The sequence below is a fragment of the Cynocephalus volans genome, chromosome 11 (genome assembly GCF_027409185.1).
Source record: "Cynocephalus volans isolate mCynVol1 chromosome 11, mCynVol1.pri, whole genome shotgun sequence".
NCBI lineage: Eukaryota > Metazoa > Chordata > Mammalia > Dermoptera > Cynocephalidae > Cynocephalus > Cynocephalus volans.
The window spans coordinates 36,407,425-36,433,852 of NC_084470.1; the positions used below are offsets into that span (position 1 = coordinate 36,407,425).

The window sequence follows — 26,428 nt, forward strand, 5'->3', positions numbered from 1 at the left end:
ATATAATTTGAGCAAAGCTAAATCATGGGTTTTGTTCTATTTACCCAAATCTCCACAAGATAAAACTTAGCTTATTTAGAACCCATATTATTGTTTTTGGTCATTTGGACATACAAAAAAAAGTCAGGTTTTATAATCCCAGACATTAGATGGTTAATGAACTTATTAAAAAAAAGGTTATGAGCTGGCCAGTTAGCTCAGTTGGTTAGCGCACAGTGTTACAAATACCAAAGTCAAGGGTTCAGATCCTCATACTGGCCAGCTGCCAAAAAAAGAAAAATTTTAAAGGTGTTTGAGCCAAGAAGTTTGCATAAAGTTACATAGAATGGGTACGATAGCTTCTGAAACAGGTTGGAGGATTATATATAGGTGTATTTGCATACCATCTTAGTATGTTTTGATCTGCCTATAACAATAGTTGAGACTGGGTGATTTATAAAGAACAGATTTCTTTCAGTTCTGGAAGCTGGGAAATCCAAGATTGAGGAGCCACTGGCATCTGGTAGGGCCTCTGTGCTGTGTCATCTCACAGCTGAAGTCAACGTACGTGCGCACAAGGGGGGCCAAACTTGCTTTGGTAACAGGCCTGCTCATAACTAACCACTCCCGAGATAGTGACATTAATCCATGAGGGCAGAGCCCTCATGATCTAATCAGCTCTTAAAGTTCTCACCTCACAGCACTGTTGCACTGGGGATTAGTTTCCAACATGTGAACCTTCAGGGGAGATATCCAAACCATAGCATTCTGCCCCTAGCCCCCAAAATTCATGTCCTCACAATGCAAAATACATATTCATCCCATCCCAATAGTTCCCAAAGTCTCAACTTGTTCCAGCATCAACTCAAAAGCCTAGAATCTCATCCAAATCAGATATGGATGATACTCACAGCACAACTCATCTGGAGGCACATTCCTTTTCAGCTGTGAGCCTATAACATCAAAACAAGTTACGTGCTCCCAAAACACAGTAGTAAGATAGGCATAGGATAGACATTCCCATTCTAAAAGGGAGAAATAGGCAAGAAGAAAGGGGTAACTGGTCCCAAGTAAGTCCAAAACCCTACGGGGAAAACAAAATTAAATCTTAAAGCTTGAGAAAAATTTTTGATTCTATGTCCCACCTTCTGAACAGGGGCAGGGGTTGGGCCCCCAAGTCCCTGGGCAACCCTGCCCCTATGGCTTTCCTGGGCTTAGCCCACACAGCAGCTCTCCCAGACTGGAGTTGCACTGGTAGCTCTACAGTTCTAAGGTCTTGGCAGCAGTCCCATTCCCAGTTCTACTAGGTATCGTCTTAGCTGGGGCTTTGCAGTGGCCCTGCCCATGACAAATTTCTGCCTGAGCCCCCAAGCTGTCCACGACATTCTTTGAAATCTCAGGGGAGGCCACCATGGTTCCACAGCTCTTCTATTCCACGTATCTGCAGAACCAGTACTACATAAACCACCACTAAAGTTTACAGCTTGTACCTTCTGGAGCAGCAGATTGAGCAGGACCTGGGCTCACTTGAGCCACAGCTGGGTGGCTGAGGGGCACTATGCCAGAATTCGGGGAGCAGAGTCCAGAGGCAGGGCAGGGCAGCAAACACTGAAGTCCCACAGGCCTTGAAACCTTGCATTCAAGGTCTTAACTTGCCTTAAAGATCTCTGAAATGCCTTTAGGGTCTTTCTCCCATTATCTTGATGAATAGAACTTGGCTTTCTTTCTCTTCCTCTCCTTTCATTCTTTCATTTATTATTTATTTATGTAGACTTCTCACTATACATTGTAGTTGATTTTTGTGTCCCATTACCTGTTCTTTCCCCCTTTAGAACTTGGCTTCTTTCTATCCATATTAATCTCTTTAGCAAACTTGTTGCTTGACTATACCTTAGTATTCTCTCCCAAACATGCTCTTTTATTCTTTACATGACCAAGTTGAGAGTTTTCCAAATCTTTTCATTCTGCTTCCCTTTTAAAATTATAAATTCTTTCTCTAAATCTTTTCCTTCCTCTCATTTTACTGTAAGTGGTCAAAAGAAGTCATGCAGCACCTTGAAAGCTTTGCTGCATGGATAGTTCTGCTGCAAAATATCTAGTTTATCACTCTTGACTTCTGCCTTCCATGAAGTTCTAGGACATGGACGCAATTCCACCAACTTCTTTCCAACTGTATAACAAAGATGGCATTAATACCCTAGTCTCTAATATCTTGTTCTTCATTTCCATCTGAGACTATACCAGAATGGCATTTACTGTCCATACTTCTACCAACAGTCTGCTCACTACTACTTATGTAATCCCAAAGAAGTTTTAGGCTCTCCCTACAGTTCTTGCCATCTTCTGAGCCCTCACCAGAATCACCCTTAAAGCTGCATTCACAGCAATACAGGCTTTTTTTAAGCCTACTCTTCCAAATTCTCCCCGTCTCTGCCCATTACACGGTTCCAAAACTGCTTTCACATTTTTAGGTATTTGTTATAATAATGACCCCACTCCTGGTACTAATTTTCTGTCTTAGTCTGTTTTGTGCTGCTATGACAGAATATTTGAGACTGGGTAATTTATAAAGAACAGATTTATTTCTTACAGTTCTGGATGCTGGGAAGTCCAAGACTGAGGCGCCACTGGCATCTGGTGGGGGCCTTCATGCTGTGTCATCATCTCATGGCAAAAGGTAAAAGGCAAGAGAGCTCGTGTGCAAGAGGGGGCCAAACTAGCTTTTATAACAAACTCACTTTTATGACAAACCCACTCTCAAAATAACCCAGTCCCCCAATGAGATTTATCCATTCATGAGGGTAGAGCCCTTATGACCTCTTAATAGGCCCCACCTCCCAACACTGTTGCATTGGGGATTAAATTCCCAACACACAAATTTTGGAGGACACATTCAAACCAGAGCACTATCCAAGCTTTATTTTACTGTTTTGACAAGTGCAACATAAATAACAGAGGTGCTAATTTCAGGGACAGGCTTCAAACAATGAGAATGAGAATATATTATTTCATATCAGGCAATAATAAACTTAGCCCAACTGAATAATTTAATTATAACCTAAAGTGCATTGAATTACTACCTTAAGGGTTTCCTACGGAACAAAGGTATATACAAATGGCCTATTTTAAACACTAATCTTACCCCATGTTCACAGACACTTAAAAGGCCATCACCAATCAACAAACAATTGTGGAATTACTGATTTTTAGTTCTCGGAGCTAGAGTTCCCTTTGTTTTTCCTCCCAGGCAAAGGAAAGCCTGATTTGCTCTGGGGTTGGGAAAGTTTACTGGCTAATAAAGTGAATGGTTCAATCAGAGTTTTCCGATCTGTAACAGTTACCTCCCACAGTCTCACTTTCTCACTTTTTGCCCACTGCTGTGCCACTTCAGCATCCACTTGTCTCTGCTCAGAAAGGTCGATCTTGTTTCCTAATACAACAATTGCTACCTGAAAGAAAATGGATTAAAAAGGTCATACTAGTAATTTGCCAACATCAGTTCCTAGGCAAAATAGAGAAATATGGAAAACTGTTCCATTTAACAAACTGCTTTATTAAACTGATTCTCAGACGTGACTGGAATGATGATAATAGGACATCACCTCCCTCTTCCTTAATGCTTTTTTGCTAAAAATGCAGATGTTCTACAGGTTGCTCACTATAAAAATTTTTAATTAACAGTGAAGTTACTCTTAGGTATAACTGAAAGATATATTTGGAAAATTAATATTTAGGATACAGATAATGGGTTCAATGTTTAATTTGGGAGATTTGGGAAATTTCCAATACAGTACCTCAAAATAAAACATGACAACTGGAGCTGTGAGAATTCTGTACCCCTAGAACCTAAGTTCCACAAGAATAGGAATGTTGGTTTTGTTCATGTTATTCCCAATCCTAGAAAAGTGCCTGCTAAATATCTGTTGAATGTATGAGCCAACTGAAACATTTTATACTAAATACAAGTTAATCATTCATTTAAACTTGAATGCAAACAGCAAGCACTATTTGAGTTGACCAGAACACAGCAGTCACAACAAAGCCCAGGAGGAGGGGGAAAAATGTTTAGATAGTGATTCTAAAGAAGACCAAACAGGATGATGGAACAACGGAGGAAGGACAGCGAGAACTGTCAGAGAAGGCACCTCTGAGGAGCAGCACTGAACTAATAAGACTTCTGAACCATCTCTATGTACCTTCCTGCCTCTAAGTAGATAGAGCTCCCTATGCTCCAGGGTAAGGCCATGCCTACCAGGCAGGATGGAGGAGTGGAGCCCAGAGCTCTGGTTTCCTTGGTAAATCTTGTCCTCCATCTCAAAACAGGAGCTATCCCCCTTTGAGCCTTCCTGTCATTCATCACCCAGATTTTCATCTTTGTGTTCATACCCCTAGTCTTACCTCCATCTCCTTCTCCTCCCCAACTGCAGAAATTCTTCCATTTTGCCCCCTAGAATTCAGCAAGACCCCACCCTGCCATGTCCCCCACCCTCTGCTTTGAACATTCCATTTATTTTCTTGCCTAGCTGGAGCCCGGCTCAGCCCCACAATCCTGCGGTCAGTCCCCTCCTACCACTATCACTGGGAAGGAGGGTTGGGTGTGTTAAGGTGTCCTCTTTGTCCCTCAATGCTGCCTCCAACAGTGTCCCTCCCTAAAAACCCCTGCGGAAGGCTGGTGCTATTAGTGCACTGTACCTACTAACCATCCCCTGTTGCTGCTCATCACAGCTGTAGCTCATGGTAACCCTCCTCCCCCACCATGGTCATAATTCCTGGTAATTTCACTAGCCATGTGGATGATGCTTCCAGTCACTGGGTTTCTAAGTGCTTTGACTTCTCAATGATCTTACCTCGGCCATTCACTCCCATGGTCACATCACAGACCTAAGCATTATAACTGCTCCCCTCTGTGATCTCAATTCCAAGCACACCACTCTGACCTCTACCTTCCAAGCCAGGCCTAACATACCAACTGCAACATTTCTAAATACAAGGTCACACAATCCATCAGCTCTCCTACCTTTATCACTGCCCTTCCACCCCACTCATGTCCACAGTTCCTTCTCACCTAGCTTACATTCTTTTTATTCACCACTCCCTTGCCCCCGTTATTCCATTATTCACCTGGCAAAAGCCTTCCCTTGTTAAATTTAACTCCTAACCAGATTCTGTGCCTATACCACTTAGCTGAGTGTGGCTGGAGAAAAACAACCCTGCTGGATTGTCCCAATTCATAACCACTGACCTCAAATGACCTAGTGTTCTTCAGCAAATATACTACACTTTCTCCATTTACTCTGTAATGAGACAACATCTCATACCTTGGCCATCTTCTCCAAGCTGCAACATCTCCTCTTCCTTCCCCACCTTCCTCTCAGCTGAGCTGATGACCATACTATTTCAGTAAAAAGACTAGCGACTTCCACATGCTTCTACCACCACATCTAACAAGCTACCATCTTCCAAGGCCATTTCACTCTGCTCTAGAAACCAACCTCTCATAGTTGGACAAGGATATCACTCCAGCAATTATTCCCCCTCATCAATTTTCTACTCTCTGTTGAATGACTGCCATTAGCATACAAACACAATGTTATCTCTCATCTAAATAAAACAAACCTCCAGCCAGCCACTAAAAGTAAGTAAATAAACAAAACAAACCTTTTTATACCACATCCTTCTCTAGTCCTTGAGAAGGACTTAATAGGAGAACAAAATTACATCGAAAAAACAAAGTAGACCAGTGTCACTAGAGTACAGTGAGAGAGGAGCAGAATGAGAAAGATAAGATGAAAAGGATCAGCAGGGGCCAAGTCATCGTGTGTCTTTATAGACCATAGTAAGGCACGTGGATCTTATCTGTACGTGGTAAATGGGTAAAATCCAGTAATTACTCAGGTTTTTTTTTTTCTTTTTTGTAAGGCTGAAGACAAAAATCCTATTTAGCCAAGAAGACAATAAAAAGACAAAGGAAACAGTGATCCCAAACAAATGAAACAAACCATGTAGTACTTGAGATATGGAGTCATTAAATCCAACTTGTACTTGGTAACAAGCAAAAGGCAAAGAGGCAAATGCTGGTTCTGATTGAACTCAATCAGTCCTACATTCCCTTGGCTAAGAAAAAAGATTATGAAGGTTACAGATACTTAGAACACAATACAATGGTTTCTAAATATTTAAACTACCCAAAGGTCCATGCTACCATTTAAATAGTATTATAATTCACATTTGACATTTTTAACATACCCATTTACCTCTTTTTTGTCTTTGAACTTATCGATTTCTTTCTTCAGTAGCTCCACTCTTTGAAAGGATTCAAGGTTATTCACACTGTACACGAGAACAAAGCCATCAGCAAATGAAAAATAATGCTTTGGCAGCTCCACGCCTTCCTGTAGGCCTCTGGTGTCATAAAGATGGAGTTGTTCCTTTACTCCCCGATCCGTTTCCACCGAAGCCATGTATACATCTTCCATTGTTTCACAATCTTCTGTTCCTATGATTAAGAGGAAATTACTCTTGGATAAGCCAGTACTGATTGCTCAGTATTTTCTTGCCCTTTAGAAGTTGGCTTTCTAGGTTCCCTATTTACCACGTATAATAATCACATTTCTATTTTACTAATTTCTTTAAAATGAAAAGTAGTTGTTATAGTAAATGAACAAAGTGCTTTTAAAAAATATTTCCTCTGTATAAAAATAAAAGTAGTAATAAAAATTTGGCAATGAGATTTACTATTAAACTATATTTTTAAGGGGCCAGCCCGTGGCTCACTTAGGAGAGTGTGGTGCTGATAACAACAAGGCCACAGGTTCGGATCCCTATATAGGGCTGGCCAGTTAGCTCACTTGGGAGAGCGTGGTGCTGACACCAAGTCAAGGGTTAAGATCCCCTTACCAGTCATCTTAAACAAAACAAAACAAAACTATATCTTTATAGTTTAAAAAAGTAACTATTACAAGAGTCAAAACTTAATACCTACCAGCCATCTGCCAAAAAACCAAAACCCAACCAAACAAAAGAATTTAATACCTAAATTGGAGACCTAAAGGCTAATTTAAAAAGTAGCTTCAACAACGAAATAGTCCCCTTTTCTTCTCCATCTGAACCAAGGAGAGGACCTGGGGGAAATTTGCTGCTTTTTTCTGTAGAACTTCTACTATTTCCAGAGTCTGTTTAAGGAACTTATAAATTTATATGTCCTGTCTGGGCCTGACCACCAGGCCTCTAATTTCCAAGCATCTACTGGGCACTTCTATATGAATGTCCCACAAACACTTCAAATTAAAAACTTGTCTTCCCTCCCCACACCTGTCCCTCCTCCTTACTTTCTCTCCTCAATCACCATCTACCTGGGCAGTCTTCAGAGTTCTTGTTGAACAAGAGAAGTGTGGGAGAAAATTACCACAAACCAGCCACTCTAGTGCTGAAACATCTGCTCAGTCCTCTTCCTCCTTTTATTCCCATGGGCTTGTTATCTTCACCTAAACTCCCGCTATAGCTTGGTAACCACCTGGTAAACACCTCTAATCCTTTGAAGACTACTGAAATGTCTCTCATGATTATCCCCTTCCCCCCTTTCTGCTCCTACTGTGCCTTGTACAGGTAATACCATTTTATACTTCAAACTTCCCATATCTATCCCCTCCACCTACAGTGTAAATTCCTTTAGTCAGGACTGTGGTTAATGTATCTTTGTAGAACTGAGGACTAACAAATGGACTTAAATACAAAAAAGTATGTCCCAATTTCAGTCCCCTTCTTGCCAGTGATGTTTTAAAAATGCATTTTACCACTTTGCTCCATTTGTGCAAGTATGTCTCCTCAAGTAGTCTATAAGTTCCTTCCGAGAAAGAAACCATTCTGTATACACAGCAAATACAAGTAATCAATAATGCTTTGTTGATAAAGGAATTAGGGGGAGAAGATAAATGCTTGGAATTTTAATTAGTAGAGAGGCACATAAGATAGGTATGGTACAGTCCCAGTAACCACCATCATATATAAATGTGTGCTATATCCAGAGGTAAAATCATATGGATAACATCCTATATTAAAAAAAAAAAAATCATAAAACAAAATAAATTTTTTTAAATGTTATGGTTATAGTTTTTGAAAACTCTGGTTATAGTTTTCCTAAACAACCTACATACTGTAGAATGATTTGTTCCAGATGCCTTAACATGAAATGTCTGTAAGTATTAAGTTAAATAAAATCTCCATAAGCATTAGATTAAAAGGAATAATCATGTAATGATATATTGGGTCATGAGAAACAAAAATTTCCTTTTTTTTTTTTTTGGCAGCCAGTACAGCAATCTGAACCCTTGACCTTGGTGTTTTCAGCACTATTTACTTTCATGAGCATAAATAACTAAGCGAAAATTTACTTTCATGAGTATAAATAACTCTTTACACTAAGGAATGTGTTTGATGGTTAGTAAGGGAAAATTATTCCTAAATTTGATTGTGTGTGTGTGTGTGTGTGTGTGTGTGTGTGTGTGTGATCCTGTCATAAATTAAGCTTTAAGGAAATTAAGTTATTCTATTAAGACACAAACTTATTGGGTTTTCATGACAAAGAAATTTGAAAGCAAAAACTACCAAGACTTTTTTGTCATGTGATGTTTTGTTTACCAAAAGCCAGTCACCTCCCCTTCATTAAGCTTAGGCTTTTTGATACTGTGTTACACTCTATAAATCAACTGAAGTCATGACTCTTCCATTAGCTCTCTAGATCCCCTCTCACGCTCTGCTGCTGGGCAATCTCTCCCTCTCCCACACCAGCAGAAAGGGGAGCCATCTCTGGGAAGGGTAAAACAGAGGATGTCTGCACTGTGCAACAGAGGGCATGAGTTCTATAGTGTAAACGGGGCAATTAAGTGACTTGCCTGTGTGCACACATGTACACACACCAAATGTTGAACTCCCCCAAGCTCTCTTCCCCTTCTCTGCTCCCAAAACTAGCAGCAGGGCCATTATCCTCACATAGAGGAATATGGACAGTGGAAAAGAAAAAATCCTGAATATACTGAGGTCTGGGGTTCCCCAACAAATGCCCCAATCACCTCACTGAAACTCAAAGTCAAGAACATTATCCACATACTCAGAGTTTCCAATTAAGCTTTTCTTAATTATGAGCTGGTAACCAAGGTTTACCAGACACCTGAGGAAAACAGAGACCAAAAATCAGAAAAGAGCACTCAAAGGAAACAGACTATGCAAAGAAAAGAAAAACAAAAAAAACCTATCTAATATATCAAAGATATAAGATAGTATATCCACAAAATAAGAACAGAATGCTAAGAAATAAAACCTCAATAAAAGGGCTCAAAAAATAAAGATGAGGAAATCTCCCAAAAAGTAGAGTAAAAATATTGATGGAAACTGGGGAGGAGAAATAAGAAAATTAGAGGACCATTTCAAAATGGCCAGAATCCAAAAAGAGAGTTCCAGAAAGAGAAAACATAGAACAGAGAGGAGGGAAAGCATCAAGAAAATAAGTCAGAACTGAAGAACATGCATTTCCATATTGCAAGGGCCTACTGAGTGTCCAGTACAACAAATGAAAATAGACCATATTTCTATGACACATCACTGTGAAATTTCAGAACACTGGTGTCTTAGTCCATTTGTGCTGCTATAACAAAATATACTGGATAATCTATAAACAAAAGAAATTTATTTCTCACAGTTCTGGAAGCTGGGAAGTCCAAGACCAAGGCACCAGCAGGTTTGGTGTCTGGTGAGAGGCCAGTCTCTGCTTCCAAGATGATGCCTTACTGTTACATGCTCAGCAGGGGTCAAACACTATGTCCTCACATGGCAAAAGACACAGAAGGGAAAGACAGCTCCTTTCAACCTCAAGCTCTGTTATAATTCCATGCATGAGGGCAGAACCCTCAAGACTTAAAGGCCACACCTCTTAACACTATTGCATTGGGGATTAAGTTTCAAAATGAATTTTGGAGGGGTCACCATCATTAAACCATAGCAACCAGGGCAAAGAAGAGAGCCCATAAAAGTTTCCATTTACAAAATATCAAGAATCATAATGGCTCCCAGATTCTCAAAAGCAGCACTAGAAGAAAGAAGACAAAAGAATCTGGTAAAGTTGAAGATACACACCCCCTATGAATCAGCAATTTCACTTCTAGATATATACCCCAGAATTTGCCACATAATAGACAGGAAACATGTACAAGATTGCTCATAGTAGCATTATTTCTAATAGCCCCAAACTGGAAACAACCCAAATGTTTATCAAGATAGAAGAGATAAGGGCCGAGCCCGTGGCGCACTAGGGAGAGTGCGGCGCTGGGAGCGCGGCGACGCTCCCGCCGCGGGTTCGGATCCCATATAGGAATGGCCGGTGCGAGTGCCGGTCACGAAAAATACAAAAAAAAAAAAAAAAAAAAAATTTAAAAAAAAATTTAAAAAAAAGAAAAAAAAGATAGAAGAGATAAATAAATTGAGGTAGTTTCATACCACAGACTACTACAGGGCAATGAAAATTAACAAACCATAGCCACTACAACAAAATGGGTGAATCTTACAAATAAAAAGGTTGAGTGAAAGAAGCCAGACACTGAAGAATTTATACAGTGTGATTCCATTCATATAAAGTGGATGTAAGGCAAAAGTAAACTATACCTTTTAGTGATAAATACATAGGTGAAAAAACCATAAAGAGAAGAAGGGAATGATTAACCAAAACTCAAGGGAAGGGAAGGACTGAGTTGTGACCAGATAGAGGAACATGGAGAGGCACTGGAGTGCCCTCAATGTTCTACTTTGTGACCTGCATGGAGATTACATGAAGGTTTATCTTATAATTATTCAATTAAACCATACATGTACTTTATATCCTTCTCCATATATATGGTGCATTTTATAATAAAATAAGGAGAAAAGATGAGTTCTATACCCAACAAAATTATAATTCATGTGAGTGTAAAATAAAGACATTTTCAAACACACAAAGCATCAAAAAATGTATCATGTATATTTTCTCAGGAAACTATGTGAGGAGACCCTCCATCAAAATTAGCATGTAATCACAGAAAGAGGAAGACATGAAATCCAGAAAACAGAACTAACACAGGAATGAAGTAAAGGGAATCACAAGGACAAGAGTAAATATTTCTATTCAGAAGTCCCAGGATCACTACTTTGCCTAAGGCATAGAGGGCACTTTGAGCGCTGTCATTATCCACCTGATACCCCATTCCACTGTACAACTTTTCAATCCCAGAAAAGTAGTGTACTGGAAGATGTGCTCCATTAATATAATCATATAAACCGAGATCCAGGAAACAGGAAATCAAAACAGGAAGAAAGGTAAAGGGAAATTCCATGGTGATAGCAGGGCAACGGGCCTAGATAAAAGAACAGATATCTCCTGGAAGGATACAGCCAAAAAAAAAAAAAAAAAAAAAAGATTACTGATGAAGTTGACCTCACAGGGCTGGCCCATGGCTCACTCGCGAGAGTGCGGTGCTGATAACACCAAGGCCCCGGGTTCGGATCCCATATAGGGATGGCCGGTTCGCTCACTGGCTGAGCGTGGTGCTGACAACACCAAGTCAAGGGTTAAGATCCCCTTACCGGTCATCTTTAAAAAAAAAAAAAAAAAGAAGTTGACCTCACAGAAAATTGAGAAACATCTGGACAATGTGGAAAGAATTAGCAAAAGGTATATACACAAAACTAGAGAAGTAACAGATAAAGCAAATATTAGCCTCCATAAAAACAAAAAGTAAGAAAAGAAACAATCACAGTACACTACATTGCTTAACAGAGAGTATTTACATATGTCAGCAGTTCTTAAAAGTGTGGTCTACAGATCCCTTTAGATCTCCTTTCAGGGGGTCCACATGGGCAAAACTATTTTAATAATAAATAAATTCTGAAACATTTGTCTTTTCCACTGTGTTGACATTTGTACTGATGGTGCAGAAGCAATGGTTGGGAAACTGCTGACACCTTAGTACAAATCAAGACAGTGGCACCAACTGTATTAATAATCATTAGATTCTTCACCATCTGTACTTGCAGTTTTAAAAAAAGCCAGTTTCACTTCAGAATGTCCTTGAAGCATAAAAATTAATAATTTTATTAAATTTCAACCCCTGAGCATACATCTTTTTAATATTCTATGGGATTAAATGGGAAGTATGCATAAAGCATTTCTTCATACAATTATGGTAACTGAGGAAAACTCTTTTGTATTTGAGATGCAAGCTGAATCAGCCACTGTTTTTAAAAAGAAGGAATAACAAAAAAAGTATAGTCAAGATATTTGACAGACATTTTCTCAAAAATTAAAAAAGGGAGCCTATCATTTCAAGGAAAATAACATTATTTGTTGTCAGTGATAAAATTTGAGCTTTCAAGCAAAAATTAGACTTCTAGGGCCTGGCTGGTTAGCTCAGTTGGTTAGAGCGTGGTGCTGATAACACCAAGATCCAAGGTTTGATCCCTGTACCAGCCAGCCACCAAAAACAAACAAAAACAAACAACAAAAAAGATAAAAATTAGAACTATATCCATCACTATGAACTTGATAGCTTCCCAATACTGATGAGATTGGTGGTAACATCAACAAATATGATTTGGAAGATCTTCTTACCTCAGCAAACCAATATTTTCCAAATGACCACTTACTGATGTTAAAAAATCATCTTTGAGTAAAAGACCTATTTAAAGTGCAGATCGGGGCTTCTTGTCAAGATGGCAGAATAGACGGTCCCTAGCGTCACTCTCTCCCACAAATTTACAACTATTAAAAAGCAACAACAGCCAATATGGGGCCGCTAGAGATCAGGGGAAGAGGAGGAGAAACCTGCGGAGTTTATGAAGGCAGGAGAAGCCAAGATAAGAGAAAGGACAGCTCCCACCATTACGAGCCCCGGCTGCTTCAAGGCTGGAGCTGGTGAGCACACGGAGCAAGAGCTGGCAAAAGCCACAGTTGTGCCCTTCGGATGAAGTTGCCTTGAGGCTGCAGGGGAGAAGAGGGCCTTGGTGGCGCCAGGACAGCTAGACCACTAACAGGGTTCCCATGGACCCACATAGGAGCAAGGAGCCACAGACAACAGAAAAAAGGAACCACTCAGAGGCTGGTGAGTCATCACAAGGGACCAGCACACAGCCTATCCCATGGGAAGTGTTTGGATTGGGGGGGGTGGGGCAGACGGGCCACCAGGGGCACACTGGGGCACAGCATGGACAGCTGATCTGCCCTCCAATCAGCACAGGACCACTCAGTGGAGACTGGTCAGGAACATAGAACTACAAGGGGTACAGTTAGCTGAAAAGACTCAGGCCCAAGCCAGGGAGTGTGGAAGGCCAAGAGCCTCAGCCCCCCCCCCCCCCCCCCCCCCCCCCCCGGCATCTGCAACCAGCCCAGCAACGAACACCAGGCCACCGCAGGAAGCACTCCAGGCTTCTGAGCCAGGGCAGTGGGAGGCTGAGGGCTTTAGCCACACACCCCTGACATCTGCACCTAGCTCAGTGACGACCCAGCTGCTGCTAGAAGTCCCCTGGTCTCCCCTGACAGAATGGCAGTGGGGGGGGGCATGGGCCTCAATCACGGTCCCCCTCCTTCCCCCTTTTCCCACCCTATTTCCCTTCCCCTATCCCTTCTCCTTCTCCCCCCACAACTGCTCCACGTCATCATCTTAGAATGAAGCATGGAGCTGGGGGAAGCTGAACCCAGCCACAACTATACAAGCTGCCACTACCACCCTGGGGCCCCAATGTGGGCCTGAGGTGTGGAGCTGAGGGAAGCCGAACCCAGCCGCAACTAGGCAAGCTGCTGTCACCACCCTGGGCCCTCCACAAAGCACACTCCAGAGTAAGAGAAGAAGCATCTGATTTATGATAATACGGGAGGACTTAATCAAACCTGTCTCAGTACTGGACAGACCATCTAGGCAACAAACCAACAGAGGAACAATTAATCTACCAGATGGAGAGAACAAATCCATGGTTATTAGACGGAGGGAGGGGGAAGAGGAAGGGGAGAGATTGGATAAGGGGCATAAAGAATGATCTGTAACAATTAATACGCTAATGAAAAAATAATAAAAAAAATAAAGTGCAGATAGGTCAATTTTTATGTAACAAAGTACAAAAAGTGCACCAATATGGTTTCAGATTCCACATTACAATAATCTTTAAGTGACCATCACTTATTGAGCTTTAGTGAAATAACAAAGAAAAAATATCCACAGTTATCTGGAAAGGATATTAAAGTATTCCTCCTACCTTTCCAACTACATTCTGTGTGAGGCTGGATTTTCATCATACATATTTCAACTAAAACAAAATATCACAACAGACTGAATACAAAAGCAAGTAGAGACAACAATCCAGCTGCCTTCTATTAAGTCGGACATGAGATGTTCAAAAACATAAAACCATGCCAGTTTTCTCAATTTTTTTAATAATATAATTATTTTTCATAAAGATGTTATTTAGGGCTGGCCCATGGCTCACTTGGGAGTGTGTGGTGCTGATAACACCAAGGGCCACGGGTTCAGATCCCTATATTGGGATGGCCAATTATCTCACTTGGGAGAGTGTGGTGCTGACACCACCAAGTCAAGGGTTAAGATCCCCTTACCGGTCATCTCTTTTATAAATTAAAAAAAAAAGAAAATGTTGTTTATCTTACCATGTAATGAGTTTATTATTGTCACTTTAAATAAAATAAGTAGTTTTAAAATTTCTCAGTTTTAATTTCTAATACAGTAAATATCCAAAGATATAGTCTATATAAACAAAAGCTGTTTGAGGTCCTCAGTAAGTTTTAAGAGAGTAAAGGGATTCTGAAACGGAACAGTTTGAGAACTGCTGGCACAGACATTATAATACACACCAAATATGAGGGTACTTCAAAAAGTTCATGGAAAAACAGAATTAAAAGATAATTAATCCATGAACTTTTTGAAGTACCCTCATATGTATTTAACCAAAATTGTTAAATATTATTTTGGGAAGCTAGAAGAGAAGCAGAGCTCATCAAAAGGGTCAATAAAAGTAAGACAGAAGTGTGCTCTAAGTTACTTGCCAGAGATAAATGATTTGAAGATCTGTATTTACTTATCTCTAACATAAACCTCATTTCATTCTAAACTGTAATATCTGTCTTCCTTACTAACCCATGACCTCCTTAAACCAGAGGCGCTGCCTTCTTCACCTCTGTAACACCACAAGGCCTCATCACAGCTTGTATTATATAGCAAATATTTAACAATCATTTGAGTCAATTAACAAATAAATAAGATAACCCAATTTACAAAAGTAGGTCATACTGCAGCAAACAGCTCTTTCTTCCATTTTTAAAACCTATACTGCAGCATGGGAAAGTCATGTTTGAAGTAAGAATGAGAGATCATCTAGCAGATTAAGTCAGTGATTTTATGACTCCTTGACCACCATTTATCATGTAATACACAGGAAACCACATATGTATAAAGTTATACGTATCCATATCTATCTGACATGTTTGTTTATTAGCCATTTCTTTTCTTAATTATTATAACTTACAGCAAGCACCCTTGAATTTCAATAACATCAAGATTTTTTTCTGCCCTTTTCCCCCTCTTCATCTCTGTTGACTTCTATGACTTTTGGTCTCTCTGGATTACACATTGTTTTTGTTACCATCAGCCATCTTCAGTTTAGCACAACCCACAAAACACCCCTAGCAATTCCCAGAACCTAGAGAGAAAGTAGAGAAAAATAATCTTACCAATAGTATGATTTCCATAAAGGAGCTGCTCCAAAATTGCAGTTTTCCCCACAGATAACAATCCACAAACCACAACCTTGCAGCCCTTTCCCATCTTCTCTCAGGATATTACTGTGAAGAGAAGAGAAGGTCTTCAAAATTGTATACTGTTGAAATCAACCTTTTCTTTACCTTTTAATGTTTAAATTTAATAAGTAATAAATACATACGGGGAAATTTTAAATATAAAAAAGGACATATAGAATAAGGTATATCTTTCCTTTTTATTTTTATTTTTGGCAGCTGGCTGGTATGGGGATCCAAACCGGTGACCTTGGTGTTATATGGCTATGCTTTAACCAAGTGAGCTAACCAATCAGCCCTGAATAAGGTATATCTTTCTAAACCCCATTCACCAGTCTCCCATTTGCTCCCTCAGAGCAATCAGTGTTACCAGTTTCTTATATATCATCACAGAAGCAATCTAGACAAACATAAGAATATATGGATAGATATGAATGTTTGTTTTCAAAAAGAATAAACACATTCTATACAAAGAATATTTCAATACTGATTAAGTCTATAGGAATCCAATAGAATCTCAGATAAAACCAGTCTTTGAAAGAGACTGCCTATGTATTGATACTTACCTGAAAAAAATAAACATTTAAGTAAAAATTCAAGGAGGCATGAAGATAAAATTTTTGGATAGAGAATAGACATGGTTTTTTAAAGACACATTAATGCAATTAATACTGTCAGTCTTTTCTCAGGAAAGTGAGAAATTGGATTTGGGTAGTCACATGGGCTCTCTTAGTCATACGGGCTCTCTTAGTCATACTCCTTTTTGAGAATAGAAAATGCTACAAAAATTGCCTAGGCACTTTAAACTAAAAAGAAAAGGAAAATTCATCTCTCCTAGCTTCCCAACTGATATCCAAGGAAGAGCAAAGTCAGGTAATATTTCCTTCAATTTTCCTTAAGGCTTTTGTTTTCCAGAAGGCAAGGTACCAAAAGCCAAGGCAGAAAAGAAAAAAGGTTGGGCTGGCCCGTTAGCTCAGTTGGTTACAGCATGCTGATAACGCCAAGGTCCAGAGTTCAACCTCTGTACTGGCCAACCACCAAAAAAATAAATAAATACAACAGAATAATTTGAGAAGAGAATTCAAATTTCTACATTGCTTTTTGCCATCTCCCATCACCTCCTTCTTTCCCCCAATTCTCTTCTTACCCAGAAGTAAATATGCCACACCCCTGCCTAAGAGAGACACCACAACTCCTTGCTCCTCTTTTCCATAGTCAGAAAGTTCAAAAAAGCATTCTGACCAAAGGGATGCTGGGTATCTTTCTGTGCTCATGTGCTCTCTCGACTGTGACAACTAAAAACCCAACCCAACCCATCTTAATGGCAGCAGAAGAGCAGTTACCTTTGTACGCACTTGTGCTGCACAGCACTAATGTTTTTTACTTGCACTGAAAACATTAAGCAACAAATGAAGTTTCCTTAACCTTTCTCTACTGGATTTTCTGTCTGTAATTTCTGTGTGTCTTTGTTTTTGTTTTTGGCAGCTGGACAGTACCAGGATCCAAACCCTTAACCTTGGTGTTACAACACTGTGCTCTAACCAACTGAGCAACCGGCCAGCCCACAGTCTGTACTTTTTTATGACCCAAATCACCCACAACATTAATCTGCTGACAGAAAAAATTTTAATGCTACCATTATAGTAGCACAGTAATAATAAGCATTCATTTTCAGAGCAGTACACTGCATTTTACCAGTAGACAAATAACCATCACTCATGTGATGCAACCATTATTTCCCGGGTGGCACGCTTTGGGTCCTTCTAAGTTCTCCAAGAATATTTATCACTTGCTTCCATGAGAACCACTTCTCTCAGGGGATTTTCTGTTCTCTATATTTTCAACATAATTGCAACAGAAAAATTCTCAGCCTTTATTTAGAAGGGCAGAGCCTTATGTAACATTGATCATCTACGGTATGATATCTCCTATGTCTACAACTATGGCCTATTTTTAAAGATTTTCTACATATACTTCTGAATTTATGATTAATTTAATGTCACCTCATTTGGATTCTGCTCCCTCTGCATATTGTGATTTCTCTGTAAGCTATCGTGCCACTGAGTCTTTCTTTCAAAGGGTTTTTAATGACAATAGTTAAAATTAAAGGAAAGCTGTCACCTAAGCATGTGAGAAGAGTTTGAAAAAGTAATAATCTGCCAAAGGACAGGAAAAATAATGGTGACACACCACAATTCTGTCAGAAAAGGTTGCTGTTGGAATCCAAATTCTGATTTTTTCTATTGTTATTTCCCTTCCTCTGAAAATGTCTTTGCCCTAGGAGAATTTTAAATACCAATCCTTCCCCCCCTCCCCTTCCAGTTCAATTGAAAAAAATGCCTCTTTATCACACATCATATAATCTTCCAAAAAGCTTAAAGTGCATTCATTAAAAGGGCAGTCACACACTATAGCTGAGTGAAGCAGGCAACTGTAAGGGGAAAACACTCTCAGTACAGACCCTCTGTAAAAGGGAGTCAAATATGAGTGCTGGGGACTGCAGCAAACTAGAAATATGCTGAAACCAACAGGATCCTGAGAAATTCAGAAATCCAATATGCCAAAGAGTCTTTGGAAGTGGTCTTAATATATTCGGTTTAAAAGTGGCACACACACACAAAATAGATAAAAGTGTCACAATACAATTGTACTTTCATCAATTGCTGATATTAGGATTAACAGAATAGTGTGTTAAAAATACATATTATTTTGTATTCTTTGTGCATGTATAAGTAAATTGGGCAGTTCATTCTGATACTACCAGTCAAGTCTTCAGTAAGGGCAAACAGTAAAAGTAACTGAATAGAGGTAGCTCAAAACACCAGCTAAGGATGATCTTAAAGGATTTTTTAGGAAGGAAAGAGAAGGGAAAAGATAAAACAGAAGAGACCTCGTTAAAGATTTTACACTATCAAAAGGAAAACAAAGATGAAAGGGTGTGATTAATCCAAGCTCTGGCTGAAATACTTTAGGTTCCCGGTTGTCTTCCAAATGGGAAACAATACTATTGCATACAAAGCAGAAGATTAGTGTCCTGCTACCATCAATTAAAAAGTATAAATTCTTTAAAAAAAAAAACTAATATAACATTTTGAATGAATAATATTTTAACACACATACAAAAATACACAATTATCTATATGTCACTACTATGGCAAGAACTCACATTTCCTATAAGGAAGTGGTTCTCATGCCTAGATATACTCAATTCACAAATAACTACCAAAAGCTTACTTCTATAAGCATTACAATATTTCATAATTCCTAAGCACAATAAATGCACACCATTTCCTTCCAAATACAAAAAGGTGGTCATCTGCAGTACCCTGAACAGGCTCTGAATCACCTGAATAGATGCTGGGGGTGGCCAAGCCTCTTATTAAATCTAGCTTTCAAAAGTTTGAAGGGCTCCAGAATAGATGGATGACCTCCAGGTCCTTTTCAACACTGACACAATGAGAGCGGAAACTGCTAACCCAGAAATCAATAGTGAGGTTAATACAAAAAGCAGTAGTTACAGCTATTTGTCACAACCCCTACCCTACTGCTGAACAATAAAATTCAATCTATGACCTATTAAACTTCATCTGATGTAAATGATTAAGAGAATGTGCTTAATAGGCAAAATCTGGTGCAATTTTAAATACATATTGCTTTGCTTTCCAGGCTAATCAATAATGTTGCTAGAGAATAAATACATGACCTGGTGCGTTCCTGTGGAAAACACTGAGCTTGGTCAACATTCTCTTTGAGGACTCATGACAAATAGCTCCCCCAAATTTTTAGTGCTTCTGCTCTTCTATAGAAGGGAGTCATTCTCTTTTTATAAGTAAAACACAATTTTTTATGCAGCCAGAAAAATATTAATAACGAAACACTGTTGAGATCATAGGAGAGATGTTATAAATCTTCTCTAAAAATTAGCCTCACATGGGGAAAACTTCTACACTGTGTTTTTACTTATGTAAATATTATGTATGATATGTAATACTTTTACTTATCCATATATGAATACATTTTACATACATAAACATACATTCAAAGGGTTCTGCAAACTATTGCACATAATAAAATGTAATAAGCAGATTACAGTTTACTATTCTTTTGTTCATTTAGTGAATATTTACTGAGGGTTTACCATAATGCCAGGCATTAGGGACAAACTAGGGGGAAAACCAGAAACGATCCCTGTCCTCGGGAATCTCAAAATCACTTGGAAATACAAATCCAAGTCTTGTAAAATTGCAAAGGAGAAACAAAATTGCAAAACTAAATGATAAATTAACAGTGATTATTCACATGGCCAGAATCTTCTTTCCAAATGATTCATCCAACTTTTTTTTTTTGAGGCTGGCCGGTATGGGAATCTGAACCCTTCACCTTGGTGTTATAACACCATGCTGTAACCAACCGAGCTAACCAACCAGCCCCCTCATCCAACTTTGTGATCAGTCATCCTCAACTCATTCCTCTCACATCCCATATCTAATCCATCAGTAAATCCTGTTATCTCTACCTCTGAAACACATCCAGAGCTGCATAACTTACAACTTCCATTACTACTGAAGTGGTCCGAGACACCATCTTCTCTCACCTGGTCTCCCAAAGATGTGAGTCTCCCATATCCTAATCCCCAAAACCTGTGAGTACGTTACTTTACATAGCACAAGGAATTCTGCAAGTGTGATTAAATTAAGAACCTTGAGATGGGGAGATTATCCTGGATTATCTGGTTGGGCCCAATATAATCAGAGGTGTCTTTATAAGAGGGACACAGGAGTATCAGAGAGGGGATGATTTGAAGATGCTATGCTGCTGGCTTTGAAGATGAAGGAAGTGGTCAGGAGCCAACGAATGCAGGCAGCCTCTAGAAGCTGGAAAAGGCAATGTATTCTTCCATTGCACCTTCAGAACACAACGCTACTGACACTTTGATTTTAGCCTAGTGAGTTTTCTGATGTACACAACATAAAACAATAAATTTGTTTTTTCAAGCCAGTAAATTTGCTGTAGTTTATTACAGTAGCAATGAGAAACTAATTCGACCTCCTAATTAATATCTCTGCTTCTCTTTTCTCTCTTTCCTTTTAGCCTCAAAGCAGTAATCCCAAGGTATTCTTTTAAAATATAAACCACGTGAAGTCACCCTTCTGCTCAAAACCTTCCAGTGGTTTCCAATCTCAGGCAGTTTGAACTCCAAAGTCCATATAAGAACCTTCACCTCTCCGACCTCATTTCCTACTTTCTACTTTCCCCTAGAGTTGATTCCAACCACACTGCTTCCCTTGCAGTGCCTCTATTAATTCTGGCCTGTTCCAGCCTTGGATCTTTTCCCCCTGCCTCAATCACCCCCACCCCCACGCTCATATCCTTGAGGTCTTTTCTTAAATGTTACCTTCTCAAGAAGACTTACCCTGAACATTCCATCCAAAATCGCAACCCCCACCCCAACACTCCCTTATCCCTTCCCTCTCTTTAATGTTTTCCCTTAGCATTTATCACCGAACACAAAACAGCTTATTTATGTTTACTGCCCATTTCCAAGAAAGCTTGAATTTCTGTGATGTTCACTGCTGCATCCCCAGCAGCTAGGACAGTGCCTGCCACATATTAGGCACTTAAATATTTGTTGAATGAATAACACCTGATTCTCTTGCCAAAGGCCAAGAAGCGATTGTTGAATGAATCAGTGAATCCAGTGAGGACTCTTACAACGGTAAAGCTGTGATTAAAACAAAAAATGAAGTAGGGAAAAATAAATAAATAAATAACCTAAAACCGCTAAAGATTTACAGGGTAAATGTAATTCTCTTAAACCCTGGCCACATTTAAACGCTGATTTTGGAAAGGAATTAAAACCACATGACTGTATCAAAAATAAAAAATATTCCAGAGACACAAAAAAACCAGTAAACTTTTTTTTCAATGAAGAACGCAAAGCACAAAAATGCAGTTCCTCGAAGTTTCTTCCCAAAACGTTTGAACCTGCCAAACAGGTCATGGCAAATAAGTATTTTGCCTTTATAAAAAACAAACAAACAACAACGACAAAAAAAAAAAAAGAAACTGTGGTTTTGACGTTAGCAGACCTGGGATCAAATCCGTGTGCGGGAAAAGCACAGAAACGAAAAGCATCGAGTCGGCCGCTTCCACCCCTCCCCGACCCTTTTAAGGGCAAAATCTCTCGGAGCTGAGGTTTGCGGAGGCTTCAGGCGGACTTGATCTGAAGGGGCGCAGTGCGCGGCCCCCCGCCCACGAAGGCCTTCTCTGGGGGTGGGGAAGTGCCGTGGGGGCTGTCAGCGCCGCGACCGGGGCCAGATTTCTGCGCCCGTCCTGGGGGAGACAGCATCGCTTGAGGGAAACCCGCAGCGACTCCTCGGGTGAGGAGCGCGTGAAACAAACCTGCACACTCCAGCGGGCTCCGAAGAGGGCGGCGCCCACGCTGTGCGGTCCCCGACCACCGGCTTTGGAGCCCTAGCCCCAACTTGCCGCCTACCGCCGGCGGGACAGTCCAGAACGCTCGCTTACGGGCCGGGACCTCACCACCTGGGACGCCCCTGCCTCTCAAGCTCGAAGCCTGCGCACCAGGGGGAGGGACAATAAATAGGGGAGGATGCGCCCAACGCCGGCAGACCTCCGCCCGCCAGGCTCCACGCCGGAACTACATGTCCCAGGAGGCTCTGGGCGGCCGCAGCTTTCACCGGAAGGAGGCTGGTTGAAGTGGGGGAGGAGCCCAAAGGGATTGTGGGAGGGAGGCGCCTTCCTTTCCGTCTGGCGGCAGCCATCAGGTAAGCTGTGTCGGGTATCTTCGCCCCTCCATCCGTCGGTGATCGCCCTCCTCCTCAGCCATCCAGGCTCGGGGACCCTGCGTCCTCGGAGCTCCTCCTGCCTCCTGTGCGGCGAGAGTTCGGTCAGGATGCGGGGCAGCGGGGGCGTGGAGAGACGGCCGACGGGGCGGGTTGGGGGCAGACGTGATGACGGCGCTCATTCGAGCTGGGCCCGGAGCCTGAAGGACGCGTGGGGTGGAGGGTTGGGAAGCTGGCCTGGGGCGGCCTGAAGCGAGGCCGGCTGTGTGTGTGGGGGTGGGGGGTAAATGCTTTTTCTCCGAGAGGTAACCCTCGGCGGCGGCGGCACCTACCCCTGTGGTATCGGTGATATCTTGCAGGCTGCGCCCTTGGGGACGCCATCTGCCTCAGTCACCTACCCCTTCGGTGACCGTTTAGTTTCGCTCTTGGTATAAAAACGTGCCGTGCGCGGCTCTGCGCTAGGGTTGCAGAGGTGACCGAACGCGGATTTCCGTGGGCGCAGAGGTGGGGTGGAGTCAGCTGTCCCTTGCAGTTGGTGCAGAGCCATTTTCATTCCCATCGGTTTCCTCGTGGGTGGTGGGGAACTAAGATGGACGGTCGGGGTCTTATTATACTTTAAGCGGATGATATTTTCCTAATGCCTAGTTTTATCTGAAAGGTAAGCCAAGATGGGTGCATACAAGTACATCCAGGAGCTGTGGAGGAAGAAGCAGTCCGACGTAATGCGCTTTCTCCTGAGGGTCCGCTGCTGGCAGTACCGCCAGCTCTCGGCGCTGCACAGGGCTCCCCGCCCCACCCGGCCGGATAAAGCGCGCAGACTGGGATACAAGGCCAAGCAAGGTGCGTGGTCTCCTTGCCTGGATGCTTGGATGAAATTATCTTTCTCGAGAAAAGCTAGAGATCGGCCATTAGGAAGACACTGTCGTCCCAGTGTCTTTTTCGCATAAGGTTTTAGCCCAGTAGTGCTAGCAAAGCATGCAATTTAATTGGTAAATTACTGTATTCGCTGTTGTCTAAAGTGGCAAGTATTACAAATCTGTACGTCTCGACTAAAGCAAATTAATCAATCTGTTTTCTTGTATGATTAATGTAAAGTTCTTTGAAAAACACTTTTTTTTTGAGTCTTCATAAGGTATTATTTTATTGCCATCAGATGGTATTTAACTTACTGTCTGAAATACTTGATAGTGGAGCATTAGTGACAAGTCATTGAATCTGTCTTAGGGCTTTCCATAAAACCACTGTAATTTTTTTGTGTTTATAGGTTATGTCATATACAGGATTCGTGTGCGCAGGGGTGGCCGCAAACGCCCAGTTCCTAAGGGTGCAACCTATGGCAAACCTGTCCATCACGGTGTTAACCAGCTCAAGTTTGCTCGAAGCCTTCAGTCTGTTGCAGAGGTAAATAGTTTTGAGTAGTTGTGTTGACCACCTCTTGGGGATGTTGGGAGAGAAGCATTTGAGCAACTTTTGTGATTGCACCTAGGCAAGACTTCTTGTGCATAAAATGGGGTGTGTGGTTTTTACTTTACTAATCTTGGTAAGAGTAGTTGCTGTCAAAGACTTTGTCATTCTTTGTTATTACTCTGTGCTTATATTTATACCGAAAGCGTGTTTTAGGATTAGTGTGAACTTGTGGAACCTAAGCAATTGAAGGGCAGTAAACTTTGTCTTAGAGCCCATTTTCTCAAGTGTACAGAGGAAGCTGCGTTTATTTGTTGCTAATAATCAGTTGCAAGTTCTCTGCTGGGTTAGAAAATTAAGCTATGCTCTCTTGTAGGGGCTAACAAACTAGGGCATGTCTCCTTCCATGAGCTTTTTTTTTTTTTTTAATGAGGCAAAGAAAAATATGCAGAGGAGACCAAATGTGGCTTGCAAAGCCTAATATATATATACCAAATATTTTTTTTAATGTTATAGAGAAGTTTGCTGACCTTGATTGTATTGGAATAAGACAGGGTCCCAAAATCCTAAATTTTGTTATCCAGATAGTAACATAACATATTCATGCCTGGAGGAGGGGAGTAAAATGCACGAATGGTGTGTTTAGTCAATCTAAGTATGTTTGTGTGGGTTATTTTAGCAAATCTATTTCATCTTACTTATGGTGTCAGCCTATGGAGGGAGATACTTAGTAAGTGCTTGAGTCATTAAGCAAATAGCCTCAGTCTCTTGTTTGGTGGTGAACTAGAGTTAAGAGTAAGAATTATTTCTAATTTGTTACTAAGGCAATGTGGAAGGCTGACCTTGGGCCTTTTTTCCTATTTTAGGAGCGAGCTGGACGCCACTGTGGGGCTCTCAGAGTCCTGAATTCTTACTGGGTTGGTGAAGATTCCACATACAAATTCTTTGAGGTTATCCTCATTGATCCATTCCATAAAGCTATCAGAAGAAATCCTGACACCCAGTGGATCACCAAACCAGTCCACAAGCACAGGGAGATGCGTGGGCTGACCTCTGCAGGCCGCAAAAGTCGTGGCCTTGGAAAGGGCCACAAGTTCCACCACACTATTGGTGGTTCTCGCCGTGCAGCTTGGAGAAGGCGCAATACTCTCCAGCTGCACCGTTACCGCTAACATAAGTAATGCTTGTAAAATTCATACCTAATAAACAATTTAGGACAGTCATGTCTGCTTAAAAGGTGTTATTTGTCAAAACTAGTCTGCAGATTGTTTAATGAATGCTTTGTCAAATTATGAAAGTTAAAGTGCAATAATGTTTGAAGACTATAAGTGATGGTGTATCTTGTTTCTAATAAGAAACTTTTGTCTTTGCTTTATCTTATTGGGGAGTTATATGTCAGTGTTTAAAATATGCTATGTGGTATAATAGGTGTAAAATAAATTCTTTAAAGAGGAGTGCTGAAACTAGCCCTGTAGATTTGTTCGGTGCATGTGATAAAACCTTCAGCTTTATTGGAGTGATGTAGTGTTCTTCTGGTTTACTTTTCAAGTAGATGGTGTTTAGGAGTTTGGCAAGTACAAACTTTTAAAGTTGGATTTAGCTTGGAAATTTGTAGGGTGAAGATATCCTAGCCTTATGTTGTGGTCGTAGGTAGGAAAGTGGACCCCACAGTTTTAGATTTAACCCAGTGTTCTTTTGTGCAACTGAAAGGAAAAGTTTCTAAAATGCTACCATTTTCAGGATTGAATAAACCTGTTGCAAGAGGCTTCTCATAAATGAAACATCTGGATTAACCTAAACAAGTCTCAGTCTCCACAGTACCATTTAAGTTCACACAAAAAGTAAAAGCTCCTAGTTCAATATCATGACTCCATGGAATCTAGAATCCCGAATTAAATGCATAGTAGTCAGTAGTGGTATTTACACTGATATATGTTGAAGCTAATGGAAATTAAGCATTAGATAAGTAGGAATTATTTACCTTAAGGTTTGTAAGCTAGTAATCAGTGCCAGTAGCCGTTAATAAGTAACTTTCAAGTGTGTGAGGTTAAAAGTCAGCTTTAAACAAGATTCTTGAATACTTATCTGTAATACTAATTTGTGACCTTTATGAATCCTCTAACCACATTAGGGGAGAAACTGTGGTTGGGTAAACATTGCTCAGTCCAGTCATTCTTACAAATCATCTTGGGCCAGCCCACTTTATCCACTCCCATAAGGCTACTAAGAAGTCATAGTTGGTGTCAACACAAGTTCATGGTTTCCAGTCTAACCTTTATGTGTTGTCTGGTTATTTTTCACATCCCTGATCAAACCATCAAAATCCTTACTATTCCACAATTTGGCCGTCAATTGTGTGCCCACCTTAACTTTAGGCATACCACCGCATTTTGTTGCAGTTATGTTTTCATCATGTCTT

General features: G+C 40.7%; 2 protein-coding genes and 1 non-coding gene across 3 annotated transcripts; 2 read left to right on the plus strand and 1 right to left on the minus strand.

Annotated features, from left to right (window-relative positions):
• Positions 1 to 2,877: 2,877 nt before the first annotated feature.
• NKIRAS1 (NFKB inhibitor interacting Ras like 1) lies at positions 2,878 to 22,459 on the minus strand. Its single transcript, XM_063114904.1, has 4 exons — positions 22,202 to 22,459; positions 15,737 to 15,847; positions 6,234 to 6,475; positions 2,878 to 3,428 (listed from the first exon to the last, which is right to left on the minus strand). The coding sequence occupies exons 2-4, from the start codon at positions 15,828 to 15,830 to the stop codon at positions 3,186 to 3,188; spliced, it is 579 nt and encodes a 192-aa protein (XP_062970974.1). The 5' UTR covers positions 15,831 to 15,847; positions 22,202 to 22,459; the 3' UTR covers positions 2,878 to 3,185.
• Positions 12,399 to 12,472, plus strand: TRNAI-GAU (transfer RNA isoleucine (anticodon GAU)). Its single transcript has one exon. It is a non-coding gene; the product is annotated as a tRNA-Ile (tRNA).
• A 163-nt stretch (positions 22,460 to 22,622) lies between the features above and the next one.
• RPL15 (ribosomal protein L15) lies at positions 22,623 to 25,232 on the plus strand. The gene is made up of 4 exons (XM_063114502.1): positions 22,623 to 22,709; positions 23,264 to 23,445; positions 23,870 to 24,006; positions 24,876 to 25,232. The coding sequence occupies exons 2-4, from the start codon at positions 23,274 to 23,276 to the stop codon at positions 25,179 to 25,181; spliced, it is 615 nt and encodes a 204-aa protein (XP_062970572.1). The 5' UTR covers positions 22,623 to 22,709; positions 23,264 to 23,273; the 3' UTR covers positions 25,182 to 25,232.
• Positions 25,233 to 26,428: the final 1,196 nt, after the last annotated feature.

What these genes read in the sequence shown, in the direction of transcription:
- NKIRAS1 (XM_063114904.1), bottom strand. Translation starts at nt 15,830, where the DNA reads ATGGGAAAGGGCTGCAAGGTTGTGGTTTGTGGATTGTTATCTGTGGGG. An exon ending in TTATGGAAATCATACTATTG is followed by an intron (nt 6,476 to 15,736) that starts GTAAGATTATTT and finishes TCTTAATCATAG; the next exon opens with GAACAGAAGATTGTGAAACA. An exon ending in AGTTCAAAGACAAAAAAGAG is followed by an intron (nt 3,429 to 6,233) that starts GTAAATGGGTAT and finishes ATTTTCTTTCAG; the next exon opens with GTAGCAATTGTTGTATTAGG.
- RPL15 (XM_063114502.1), top strand. Translation starts at nt 23,274, where the DNA reads ATGGGTGCATACAAGTACATCCAGGAGCTGTGGAGGAAGAAGCAGTCC. An exon ending in GGGATACAAGGCCAAGCAAG is followed by an intron (nt 23,446 to 23,869) that starts GTGCGTGGTCTC and finishes TTGTGTTTATAG; the next exon opens with GTTATGTCATATACAGGATT. An exon ending in GCCTTCAGTCTGTTGCAGAG is followed by an intron (nt 24,007 to 24,875) that starts GTAAATAGTTTT and finishes TTCCTATTTTAG; the next exon opens with GAGCGAGCTGGACGCCACTG.